General features: G+C 43.3%; 1 protein-coding gene across 1 annotated transcript; it reads left to right on the plus strand.

Moving 5' to 3' along the window:
• Window positions 1–1150: 1150 nt before the first annotated feature.
• psmd9 (proteasome 26S subunit, non-ATPase 9) lies at window positions 1151–6045 on the plus strand. The gene is made up of 6 exons (XM_021606038.3): window positions 1151–1397; window positions 1654–1753; window positions 1926–2119; window positions 2266–2367; window positions 2530–2618; window positions 5847–6045. Exons 1-6 carry the CDS (start codon window positions 1272–1274, stop codon window positions 5872–5874), a joined length of 639 nt encoding a protein of 212 aa, XP_021461713.1. The 5' UTR covers window positions 1151–1271; the 3' UTR covers window positions 5875–6045.
• The last annotated feature ends 7996 nt before the right edge of the window (window positions 6046–14041 follow it).

Consider the following 14041-nt stretch of genomic DNA (forward strand, 5'->3'; position numbering starts at 1 on the left):
TATCCTTCCAGACTCACATTAAGCATCTCCAATCCAAAATTAAATCTAGAATTGGCTTCCTATTTCACAACAAAGCATCCTTCACTCATGCTGCTAAACATACCCTTGTAAAACCGATCGTCTTACCGATCCTCGACTTTGGTAATCACTTATAAAATAGCCTCCAACACTCTACTCAGCAAATTGGATGCAGTCTACCACAGTGCCATCCGTTTTGTCAGCAAAGCCCCATAAACTACCCACCACTGCGACCTGTATGCTCTCGTTGGCTGGCCCTCGCTTCATACTCGTTCCCAAACCCACTGGCTCCAGGTCATCTACAAGTCTCTGCTTGGTAAAGCCCCGCCTTATCTCAGCTCACTGGTCACCATAGCAGCACCCACTTGTAGCACGCGCTCCAGCAGGTATATCTCACTGGTCACCCCCAAAGCCAATTCCTAATTTGGCAGCCTTTCCTTCCAGTTCTCTGCTGCTAATGACTGAAACGAACTGCTGAAGCTCAAGACTCATATCTCCCTCACTAGCTTTAAGCACCAGCTATCAGAGCAGCTCACAGATCACTGCACCTGTACATAGTCCATCTGTAAATAGCCCATCCAACTACCTCATCCCCATACTGTATTTATTTATTTATCTTGCTCCTTTGCACGCCAGTATCTCTACTTGCACATTCATCGTCTGCACATCTACCATTCCAGTGTTTACTTGCTATATTGTAATTTCTTCGCCACCATTGCCTATTTATTGCTTTAACTCCCTTATCTTACCTCATTTGTACTCACTGTATATATACTTTTTTTTCTTTTTTTCTCTACTGTATTATTGACTGTATGTTTTGTTTATTCCATGTGTAACTCTCTCTTGTTGTATGTGTCGAAATGCTATGCTTTATCTTGGCCAGGTCGCAGTTGCAAATGAGAACTTGTTCTCAACTTGCCTACCTGGTTAAATAAAGGTGAAATAAAGGAAATTAGTTTAAAGAGTATATTGAGTAGAACGTCATTAGATATAGTCTTAAATATTTTGTTATCTTTTTTTAGAGCAATGCTGGCAGGTAGGATTTAGTTTCTCCCTGTCTCTGGCCCACATTCCAGTACAGTAGGTGGCGGTAATGCACCATAACGTTGGATGCCAACCGCCGATAAACCCCACCGAAGAAGAAGAATAAACCGGAAATAGCAACCGGGCCTAAGTATTTTAACTTGTCTGACTTTTTTTGTTATTCACCGTTTGGTAGTTGTCGTTATTGAGTTTCCGGACGAGAGAGAATCATGAAGATGACGGAGGAAAACAACGATGGAAATTCGACAATAACAATGGAAGATGTCCAAAGTCTTATAAAAAAGAAAGACACTATTGAAGAACAAATTAAAGCTTACTACGACGTTTTGGAAGATGTACGTTTGTAACGTTACATGGATACGTTGTTTGTTTATATTTTGGACCAGCTGACGTTAGCGAGCTAACGCTAGCTTGCGAGCTCAAATGTGGTTATTTTTCCAATATGTTGTAGCTAAGTTACGTCAATCAATGCTAGCTTTATTCAGTCTGTATTATCTAACGTTAGAAACAACGTGTTTGTGCGTGTTGTGAGGCTATTATATGACGCAAGAAATATGATTCCCCGTCAATAATTTGTGTGTTCTCTTTTAGCAAGAGGTTGGAATGGAAGGTCCTTTGGTTGATGCAGAGGGATTCCCTCGCGCAGATGTTAATGTGTACCAGATCAGAACAGCAAGGCACACTATTTCTTGTAAGAGCGCTTGTAGCACTGCTGCGCAATATAACATGTTTTAACTGACAAATTTCTTGACAACAGTCAGAAACTATTTACAGTGTAGTATGTAAGGGGTTCCATTGTTCGTGTGTGCTACTGCCTACTGTATTTTTTCCTCCGGCTAACTATGGCCATGTCGATGTGGCAGGTCTACAGAATGATCACAAAGCCATCATGGTGGAAATCGAGGAGGCCCTGCACAGGCTGCATGCTCTAGAGAAGGCGAAGCGCGAGCAGGACCAGGCAGAATCCCAGACTGAGTCCATGGAGCAGGAGGTCACCCTGCCCTCTCCCTTTGCCCGTGTGGATGCTGTCTCACAAGGCTCCCCTGCCTGTCAGGCTGTGAGTGTTTACAGTTTCTAGATCGACCTAAAACCTATATAGAATTTGTTTACAACACAGACATTGTTATTTCCTTTGTGTGTTTGTTTGGGGTTACTTAAGAGTGTTTTTTTTTCCAGTTGTGATACATTTGTTTATTCCCATAGGGCTTGCGAATTAGTGATGAAATCATAGCATTTGGATCCATCAACACAGGGAACTTCCAGAACCTGCAGAATATTGCCTCAGTGGTTCAGCATAGTGAAGGGGTATGTTCACCTGTGACTATAATAATCTTGTTATAACCAGTTGTATTTTATTGTGCCAAATTACCTAATCATTGGCGGGGTAACGTGCCATTATGACAGCAATATGAAGTCACTACAGTGATAACTTACCATGCGTGACATGTTGTCTTTTCTGTTCCTTAGAGACCATTAAACGTTACAGTGATTCGAAATGGCCAGAAGACCCAAATGGGACTTACCCCACAGCGGTGGTCGGGCAGAGGTTTACTGGGGTGAGTGTCCTACCTATTGAGGTAGAGATTAGACGGATTACTATTTGATCTAACTTTACTGTGGTTCACATTTAAAATACATGCCATGCCAAAATACACATCATATACAGTGTCTTCAGAAAGTATTCACACCACTTGACTTTTTCCACACGTTGCTGTGTTACACCCTGAATGAAATATTTATTATTGAGATTGTGTGCCATTGGCTTACACACAATACCCCATAATGTCAAAGTGGAATTATGTTTTTATATATATATTTGTTTTAAAGAAATTCATAAAATTTAAAAGCAAAAATGTCTTGCATCAATAAGTATTCAGACCCGTTGTTAAGGCAAGCCTAAATAAGTTCAGGAGTAAAAATTGGCTAAACATGTCACATATAATAAGTTGCATGGACTCCCTCTGTGTGCAGTAATAATGTTTAACATGATTTCTGAATGACTAACTCATCTCTGTACCCCACACATACAATTATCTGCAAGGTCCCTCAGTCGAGCAGTGAATTTCAAACACAGATTCAGCAACAAAGACCATGGAGATTTCCCAGTGCCTTGCAAAGAAAGGCACCTATTGGCAGTGGTGGAAAAAGTACCCAACTGTCATACTTGAGTAAAAGTAATGCTACCTTTTTATAGAAAATTGACTCAAGTAAATGTCACCCAGTAAAATTCTACTTGGGTTAAAGTTTTAAAGTATTTGTTTTAAAATATACTTAAGTATCAAAAGTAAAAGTATAAATTATTTAAAATCCCTTATATTAAGCAAACCAGATGGCACCATTTTCTTGTTTTTATTTTATTTACAGAAAGCAAGGGGCACACTCCAACATTCAGACATCATTTACAAATGAAGCATGTGTGTTTTAGTGAGTCTGCCAGATCAGAGGCAGTAGGGATGACCAGGGATGTTCGGTTGATAAGTGAGTGTATTGGACCATTTTCATGTCCTGCTAAGCATTCAAGATGTATCGAGTACTTTTGGGTATCAAAAAAATGTATGGAGTAAAAAGTACAATATTTTCTTTTAAGGAATGTAGTAAAGTAAAAGCAGTCAAAAATATAAATAGTGGAGTACAGATACCACTGCTTATTGGTAGATGGGCAAAAAAATAACAGACATTGAAATCCCTTTGAGCATGGTGAAGTTATTAATTACACTTTGGATGATGTGTCAATACACCCAGTCCCTACAAAGATGCACAATACTAACCTAAATACTGCACAATACTAACCTAAATGAAATAGTTAAAATAAGGAAGAATATACAGAATAAATCAATTATTACAAAACATTCATTCTGTTTGCAATAAGGCACTAAAAAATGTGTCAAAGAATTTATCTTTATGTCCTGAATACAAAGCGTTGTGTCGTGTTTGCCCCAAACATATCACTTAGTACAACTCTTTGTATTTTCAGGCATGGGGTCTGAATACTGCGTTTTCAATGAATGTGCAAAAATGTCTAAACATATTTTCATTTTGTCATTGTGTATAGATGGGTGAGAGAGAAAATATTTAATCTATTTAGAAATCAGGCTGTAACACAAGAAAATGTGGACTAAGTCAAGGGGTATGAATACTTTCTGAAGGCACTCTAATTCATCACCTGATATATTTGTTAGTAGTAGTAGTTTATAAACTATTTTACATGTAAGCCATACTTGGCAGCTAAAAGCTGAATTGCAGTACACACAAGTAAACAAATCTCAGACTGCTTGAAAAGCAAAACAAACATCAGATAAAAATATGAATGACATGAGTATAGGTCTGGGCTACAAAGTTCTGAGTACTTTAAGCATCTGACACATGGAGCGACAGTCAATAGCACAAGGCTTGGGCAGAGGGGGGTGCAGGTGGCCAACAGAAGGAGCTGAGCAGCCAGATCAGGTCATCTGGGGGTAGGCAGGTAGCTCTTGATGTCCGTACCTGTGGAACGAGATGTCATTTGTCGGAGATGTCGTTTTAAAAAAAAAATAGTGTGTTTTTCACCCCTCCCTTTTTCTCCCGAATTTCGTGGTGTCCAATTGGGAGAAGTTACAGTCTTGTCTCATCTCTGCAACTCCCGTATGGACTCGGAGAGCCATGCGTCCTCCAAAACACAACCCAACCAAGCCGCACAGCTTCTTGACACAATGCCCATCCAGCCCGGAAGCCAGCTGCACCAATGTGTTGGAGGAAACACCGTACACCTGGCGACCATGTCAGCGCGCACGGCCCGCCACAGGAGTCGCTAGGGCGTGATGAGACAAGGATATCCCTGCCGGCCAAACCCTCCCCTAACCCAGATGACCAATTGTGAGCCGCTCCATGGGTCTCCTGGTCACGGCCGGCTGCGACAGAGCCTGGGCTCAAACCCAGAATCTCTAGTGGCACAGCTAGCACTGCGATGCAGTGCCTTAGACCACTGCGCCACTGGGGAGGCCCTTGTATTTTATCTCACCATGCTCTCACTCAGGATACAGTCTACTCATAACTTTGGATGAATACTCTTGAGAAATGAATTCCTCACTGCCACTTCGCCACTGAATTGTAGTCCCCCTCTTCAGTGAAGGAGTCCATAGAAACCGCCCAATGTAGGCCAATGTATACCAATCAAAACCGCTAGCTGGCATTGTTAGCTAAATTATAATTAATCATGTATTTAATTTCTATAGTGCTTTTCATTGAATCTCAAACCGCTTCGAGCAGAAAACCAACAAGCAATATTAAATGACTGGTCAACTAATAGAGGCCAAGTCTTTAAAAGCTGCCTCATGGAGAGGGTCCGTTTATGGCTTTAGTGGCGGTAGCTGGTCAGAGGATGGTAGATGATGGTGATTGTGTCTGCTGATGATCTTGTAGAGGGCAAGTCTGAGAACCAGCCTGACTTTTATAGTCATTGGACGTAGCTACTAGACTTCTCCTCTTCAATTCTGTGTAGCACCCACCTGGGTGATGCTCTAGCAGATCTGGTTGCCAGAAAGCTCACCACACAGTTCAGAACAGTAGCCAGTCGTCCTCATTACGAGCCCTCTGCCTCAGCACTGCTGTATTCCTCGATCTCCAATTCCTCTCACGCTTCAAGTGACTCCTCAAATGAGCTAGCTATCTTGAAAAGCTGGTTTGCCATTAATTCTTGGGCAGGATTTTATTTTATCCAGACTAAATCTATACTAATTTGGCTAGCCAGCACCATGACAACTGTAGAAGATAAACTATTGACTTCTTATTAATTGTTTTCCCAACAGATGTAACATTGTGCCCCTCCACAGATGATAAGGACCATATGACCAGCAAGATCGTAAGGGTTCAACTTTAACACCAACCTTACTGTTATGCCACTGGATGGCTATGAGTAAAGGAATTGTTTGAGCCCATAAATTAGAAGACTGACATTTAACTGATTCAATGTCAATTTAATGTTCTAATAAAAACATATTAACATTCTTTTCTTTGAGTTTACATATTGCTTTCAGTGTGAAAATATATATTTTTTCAATATTCGTCTGACATTTCCATTTGCCCAACTCCTCACCTGATGTAACAGCTAAAAATAAAATAAAAACATTTGACACATTTTTGAGACATTTACAATTTCCACAAAGCCTAAGCAATTTAGCTTGGGGGGCCATTGTAATTTCTGGTTTCAGGCAAAGTTACTCAACAATAGGCGGCAGATAGCCTAGTGGTTAGAGCGTTGGGCCAGTAACCAAAATGTTTCTGGATTGAATCCCTGAGCTGAGCTGACAATCCTCGAGCTGACAAGGTAAAAATCTGTCGTTCTGCCACTTTCAACCACTCCACAAATTTCTTGTGAACAAACTATAGTTTTGGCAAGTCTGTTAGGACATCTACTTTGTGCATGACACAAGTCATTTTTCCAACAATTGTTTACAGACAGATTATTTCACTTATAATTCACTGTATCACGATTCCAGTGGGTCAGAAGTTTACATACACTAAGTTGACTGTGCCTTTAAACAGCTTGGAAAATTCCAGAAAATGATGTCATGGCTTTAGAAGCTTCTGATAGGCTAATTGACATAATTTGAGTCAATTGGAGGTGTACCTGTGGATGTATTTCAAGGCCTACCTTCAAACTCAGTGCCTCTTTGCTTGACATCATGGGAAAATCAAAGGAAATCAGCCAAGACATCAGAAAGAAAATTGTAGACCTCCACAAGTCTGGTTCATCTTTGAGGGCAATTTCAAAACGCCTGAAGGTACCACGTTAATCTGTACAAACAATTGTACGCAAGTACAAAAACCATGGGACCACGCAGCCATCATACCGCTCAGGAAGGAGAAGCGTTCTGTCTCCTAGAGATGAACGTACTTTGGTGCGAAAAGTGCAAATCAATCCCAGAACAACAGCAAAAGGACCGTGGATATATTGAAGCAACATCTCAAGACATTAGTCAGGAAGTTAAAGCTTGGTTGCAAATGGGTCTTCCAAATGGACAATGACCCCAAGCTTACTTCCAAAGTTGTGGCAAAATGGCTTAAGGACAACAAAGTCAAGGTATTTGAGTGGTCATCATGGGAACAACTGAAAAAGTGTGCGAGCAAGGAGGCCTACCAACCTGACTCAGTTACACCAGCTCTGTCAGGAGGAAATGGCCAAAATTCACCCAACTTATTGCGGGAAGCTTGTGGAAAGCTACCTGAAGCGTTTGACCCAAGTTAAACCATTTTTAAAAGCAATGCTACCAAATACTAATTGAGTGTATGTGAACTTCTGCACCCTCTGGGAATGTGATGGAAGAAATAAAAGCTGAAATAAATAATTCGCTCTACTATTATTCTGACATTTCACATTCTTAAAATAAATTGGTGATCCTAACTGACCTAAGACAGGGAATTTTTACTAGGATTAAAGGTCAGGAATTGTTAACTGAATTTAAATGTATTTGGATAAGGTGTATGTAAACTTCTGACTTAAACTGTATATGTAGCAGAAAAGTTGTAAAAAAAAAAAGATGTGTACTTGGAAGAGGGACAAATATGGATGGGTTAATAATAATAACAAATTACAAAAAATAAACATTTGGTGAGCAATATGTTTGGAAATGTGAGGGAACACAAACACACACACAATTTTTGTTGTATTGTTTGTTTATCGTGGTATTTTAAATTTGTGTGACTGTCATTGTATCAGTGTTTTGTTACTTGTCATGTTCTGTTTTTTTTGTGTGGACCCCAGAAAGAGTATCTGCTGCTTCTGCAAAAGCAAATTAAACTAACAATCATCGAATCGCAATAAAATTGCAGTATCGAATCACAATGCTTAAAGAATCGTGAGAATCACAATACATATCATATCGGCATCTAAGTATGGTGATCATATCGTGAGGGTCCTGGCAATTCCCAGCCTTATTGGCTATATCTGTTCACAATGATATTCAGCATGCAGTGTCCATCTAGAACAACTAGAATATGAACGGATATAAATAGCATGTTTATGGTTGTTGGTAACTGAGTAAAGATGAGGTTTATTGTTCAGTCCTGTACAGTGTAGGCTTAGATGGAAAAGGGGACCAAAAATATATATACACTGCTCAAAAGAATAAAGGGAACACTTAAACAACACAATGTAACTCCAAGTCTATCACACTTCTGTGAAATCAAACTGTCCACTTAGGAAGCAACACTGATTGACAATACATTTCACATGCTGTTGTGAAAATGGAATAGACAACAGGTGGAAACTATAGGCAAGTAGCAAGACACCCCCAATAAAGGAGTGGTTATGCAGGTGGTGACCACAGACCACTTCTCAGTTCCTATGCTTCCTGGCTGATGTTTTGGTCACTTTTGAATGCTGGTGGTGCTTTCACTCTAGTGGTAGCATGAGACGGAGTCTACAACCCACATAAGTGGCTCAGGTAGTGCAGCTCATCCAGGATGGCACATCAATGCGAGCTGTGGCAAGAAGGTTTGCTGTGTCTGTCAGCGTAGTGTCCAGAGCATGGAGGCGCTACCAGGAGACAGGCCAGTACATAAGGAGACCTGGAGGAGGCCGTAGGAGGGCAACAACCCAGCAGCAGGACCGCTACCTCCACCTTTGTGCAAGGAGGAGCAGGAGGAGCACTGCCAGAGCCCTGCAAAATGACCTCCAGCAGGCCACAAATGTGCATGTGTCTGCTTAAACGGTCAGAAACAGACTCCATGAGGGTGGTAATGAGGGCCCGACGTCCACAAGTTGGGGTTGTGCTTACAGCCCAACACCGTGCAGGACGTTTTTCATTTGCCAGAGAACAACAAGATTGGCAAATTCGCCACTGGCTCCCTGTGCTCTTCACAGATGAAAGCAGGTTCACACTGAGCACATGTGACAGACGTGACAGTCTGGAGACGCCGTGGAGAACGATCTGCTGCCTGCAACATCCTCCAGCATGACCGGTTTGGCGGTGGGTCAGTCATGGTGTGGGGTGGCATTTCTTTGGGGGGCCGCACAGGCCTCCGTGCTCGCCAGAGGTAGCCTGACTGCCAATAGGTACCGAGATGAGATCCTCAGACCCCTTGTGAGACCATATGCTGGTGCGATTGGCCCTGGGTTCCTCCAAATGCAAGACAATGCTAGACCTTGTGTGGCTGGAGTGTGCCAGCAGTTCCTGCAAGAGGAAGGCATTGATGCTATGGACTGGCCCGCCCGTTCGGAGGAGATCCCTCAGGAGACCATCCGCCACCTCATCAGGAGCATTCCCAGGTGTTGTAGGGAGGTCATACAGGCATGTGGAGGCCACACACTCTACTGAGCCTCATTTTGACGTGTTTTAAGGACATTACATCAAAGTTGGATCAGCCTGTAGTGTGGTTTTCCACTTTAATTTTGAGTGTGACTCCAAATCCAGATCTCCATGGGTTGATAAATATGATTTCCATTGATTAATTTTTGTATGATTCTGTTGTCAGCACATTCAACTATGTAAAGAAAAAAGTATTTAATAAGAATATTTCATTCATTCAGATCTAGGATGTGTTATTTTAGTGTTCCCTTTATTTTTTTGAGCAGTGTATAAAAAATGTACCTCTGTCAAGTTTGATGGGGAGCGTCGCTGCACAGCTATTTCCAGGTCTCCAGAGATGTTCAATCGTGTTTGGGCTCTGGCTGGGTCACTCAAGGCCACTCCTGCATTGCCTTGGCTGTGTGCTTAGGGTCGTTGTCCTGTTGGAAGGTGAACCTTCATCCCAGTCTGAGGTCCTGAGCACTCTGGATCTTTGCTCCATTCAAGGATCTCTCTGTACTTTGCTCCATTCATCTTTCCCTCGATCCTGACTAGTCTCCCAGTCCCTGCCGCTGAAAAACATCCCCACAGCATGATACTGCCACCACCATCCTTCACAGTAGGGATGGTGCCAGGTTTCCTCCAGACATGACGCTTGGCATACAGGCCAAAGAGTTCAATCTTCGTTTCATCAGACCAGATAAGCTTGTTTTTCATGGTGTGAGTGTCCTTTAGGGGCCTCCAAACGGGCTGTCATGTGCCTTTTACTGAGGAATGGCTTCCATCTGGCCACTCTACCATAAATGCCTGATTAGGGGAGTGCTGCAAAGATGGTTGTCCTTCTGGAAGGTTCTCCCATCTCCACAGAGGAACTCTAGAGCTCTGTCAGAGTGACCATTGGGTTCATGGTCACCTCCCTGACCAAGGCCCTTCTCCGATTGTTCAGTTTGGCAGGGCGGCCAGCTCTTGGAAGAGTCTTGGTGGTTCCAAACTTCTTGCATTTAAGAATGGTGGAGGAGCCTCCCAGGTGGCGCAGTGGTTAAGGGCGCTGTACTGCAGCGCCAGCTGTGCCATCAGAGACTCTGGGTTCGCGCCCAGGCTCTGTCGTAACCGTCTGCGACCGGGAGGTCCGTGGGGCGACACACAATTGGCCTAGCGTCGTCCGGGTTAGGGAGGGCTTGGCCAGTGGGGATGTCCTTGTCTCATCGCGCACCAGCGACTCCTGTGGCGGGCCGGGCGCAGTGCGCGCTAAACAAGGTTGCCAGGTGCACGGTGTTTCCTCATTGGTGCGGCTGGCTTCCCGGTTGGATGCACGCTGTGTTAAGAAGCAGTATATCGGAGGACGCATGACTTTCAACCTTCGTCTCTCCCGAGCCCATACGGGAGTTGTAGTGATGAGACAAGATAGTAGCTACTAAAACAATTGGATACCACGAAATTGGGGAGAAAAAGGGGTAAAAAAATACAAAGAATGGTGTTCTTGTCGACCTTCAATGCTGCAGACATTTTTTGGTAACCTTCCCCAGATCTGTGTCTCGGAGCTCTATGGACAATTCCTTTGACCTCATGGCTTGGTTTTTGCTCTGACATGCACTGTCAACTGTGGGACCTTATATAAACAGGTGCCTTTCCAAATCATGTACAATCAATTGAATTTACTATAGGAATTTACTATAGGTGGACTCAAATCAAATTGTAGAAACTAAGCTCAATTTTGAGTTTCATAGCAAATGCTTAATGTATTTTAATACATTTGCTAACATTTCTAAAAACTTGTTTTCACTTTGTCTCTATGGGGTATTGTGTGTAGATTGATGAGGGGGAAAAAAATATTTAATACATTTTACAATAAGGCTGTAATGTCACAAAATGTGGAAAAAGGGAAGGGTTCTGAATACTTTCCGAATGCACTGTATATTTTTCATTACAAAATGACAGCTAAGCATTGAATCTGTTTGTTGTTGATAGCTACTGTCCTCATGGTACCCATCTATTTCAGATGGTATTTGTCTGAAAACACAGTAGGTCTGCGAATACTTGAGTCATGTTAGGCATTGGAACCGAGAGTAATGACCCCTTGCCAAGCCCTCCAGAGGAGCAGCAGGCCACAACTAGCACCGAAGCAAAGCAGCAGGCAGACAAGGATGGAGAAGATTTGCATCAGAGAGAAGAGGAGAATGGTAAAGAGCAGGTTGAAAGGCTTGACTGTCAGTGGACAGAATGCGTACTAAGACAGATGATCAGTCTAAAATACATGGGATTCCCACTCTCTCAAGTCTACCCAGACACCTCAATGACACTGTTACCCAAGCAATCCCCTCATGTTTTCTTATTTATTACAATTTTTATTTAACTATGCAAGTCATTTAAGAACAAATTCTAATTTATGACGATGGGCCAATTGTGCACCGCCCTATGGGACTCCCAATCACGTCTGGTTGTGATACAGCCTGGAATCGAACCAGGGTCTGTAGTGACGCCTCTAGCACTGAGATGCAGTGCCTTAGACCGATTTGACACTCGGGAGCCCCCCAAGTAAAAACTCATGCACTGGTAAAACTGAATCTAGCTTTCTATCATAAACATTTGTATTCAACTAGATATATACAGTGGGGCAAAAAAAGTATTTAGTCAGCAACCAATTGTGCAAGTTCTCCCACTTAAAAAGATGAGAGAGGCCTGTAATTTTCATCATAGGTACACTTCAACTATGACAGACAAAATTAGATTTTTTTTCCCAGAAAATCACATTGTAGGATTTTTAATGAATTTATTTGCAAATTATGGTGGAAAATTAGTATTTGGTCACCTACAAACAAGCAAGATTTCTGGCTCTCACAGACCTGTAACTTCTTCTTTAAGAGGCTCATCTGTCCTCCACTCGTTACCTGTATTAATGTCACCTGTTTGAACTTGTTATCAGTATCAAATACACCTGTCCAGAACCCCAAAGCATGTTGCCTTCTTTCTTCTGCCTGGGCTCCTGTCGGCCATGCAAACTGTGAAGGCTCTTTTAACGCACATCTTCCGGCACTACGGGATCCCGGAGGACATTGTGTCAGATCGTGGCCCTCGGTTCACCTCACGCGTATGGAAAGCGTTCATGGAACGCCCGGGGGTCACGCTCAGTCTCACTTCCGGGTACTGTCCTCAAGTTAATGGGCAGGTGGAGAGGGTCAATCAGGAAGCAGGCAGGTTCCTGAGATATTACTGTCAGGACCGGCCGGGGGAGTGGGCGTATTTTCTACCAGGGCTGAGTATGTGCAGATTTCCCTCCGCCACTCCTCCACGAACCTCACTCCTTTCCTGTGTGTGTTGGGGTATCAGCCGGCCCTGGCACCTTGGCATCCGAGCCAGAATAAGGCTCCTGCGATGGACGAGGGGTTTCGGCACGCTGAGGAGACCTGGAACGCTGTGCACACTCGTCTCCAGCAGGCTGTGCATCAGCACAAGGAACAGGCCGACCACTACCGCAGTGAGGTGCCTGTCTTCTCTCCAGGAGACCGGGTCTGGCTCTCCACCCGGAACCTGTGCCTCCGCCTGCCCTGCTGGAAGCTGAGCCCGCGGTTTGTGGGGCCTATTAAAGTCCAGAGGAGGGTTAATGAGGTAACGTACTGTTTGCAACTCCCTGCTGATTACCGCATTAACCAACTTTTCACCAGGCCAGTGGTGCCTGGTCCCTTCGCTGAGGCTGGACCCAGTGACGCCCCGCCTCCTCCTCTGGACATCGAGGGAGGTCCGGTGTACACGGTCCATGAAGTCCTGGATTCGAGGCGTCGGGCGGGGCGTCTTCAGTACCTCATTGACTGGGAGGGGTACAGCCCAGAGGAGCGGTGCTGGGTTCCTGCAGTGGACATCTTGGACGCTTCGCTGACCAGGGATTTTCACGGTCGGCACCATGACCGACCCGTACCGCGTATTAATTGAGTGTATGTAAACTTCTGACCCACTGGGAATGTGATGAAATAAATAAAAGCTGAAATAAATCACTGTCTACTATTATCCTGACATTTCACATTTTTTAAATAAAATGGCGATCCTAACTGGCCTAAGACAGGGAATTTTTTAGGATTAAATGTCAGGAATTGTGAAGAACTGAGTTTAAATGTACTTGGCTAAGGTGTATGTAAACTTCCGATTTCAACTATATAATTACCTCAACTAACCTGTACCCCCTGTGGCGTACAGCAGGTCAGCCACCAGGGGGAGACTCGTCGAGGCCTGGTGACAGACGGAGTATACAGTTGAAGTCGGAAGTTTACATACACATAGGTTGGAGTAATTAAAACTAGTTTTTCAACCCCTCCACAAATTTCTTGTTAACAAACTATAGTTTTGAAAAGTCGGTTAGGACATCTACTTTGTGCATGACACAAGTCATTTTTTCCAACAGCTGTTTACAGACAGATTATTTCACTTATAATTCACTGTATCACAATTCCAGTGGGTCATAAGTTTACATACACTAAGTTGACTGTGCCTTTAAACAGCTTGGAAAATTCCAGAAAATGATGTCATGGCTTTGGAAGCTTCTGATAGGCTAATTGACATCATTTGAGTCAATTGGAGGTGTACCTGTGGATGTATTTCAAGGCCTACCTTCAAACTCAGTGCCTCTTTGCTTGACATCGTGGGAAAATCCAAAGAAATCAGCCAAGACCTCAGAAAATAAATTGCAGACCGACAAGTCTGGTTTGTCCTGGGGAGCAATTTCC

This window comes from Oncorhynchus mykiss, chromosome 6, assembly GCF_057628025.1.
Source record: "Oncorhynchus mykiss isolate SJ-2025 chromosome 6, ASM5762802v1, whole genome shotgun sequence".
NCBI classification, from domain to species: Eukaryota; Metazoa; Chordata; class Actinopteri; order Salmoniformes; family Salmonidae; genus Oncorhynchus; species Oncorhynchus mykiss.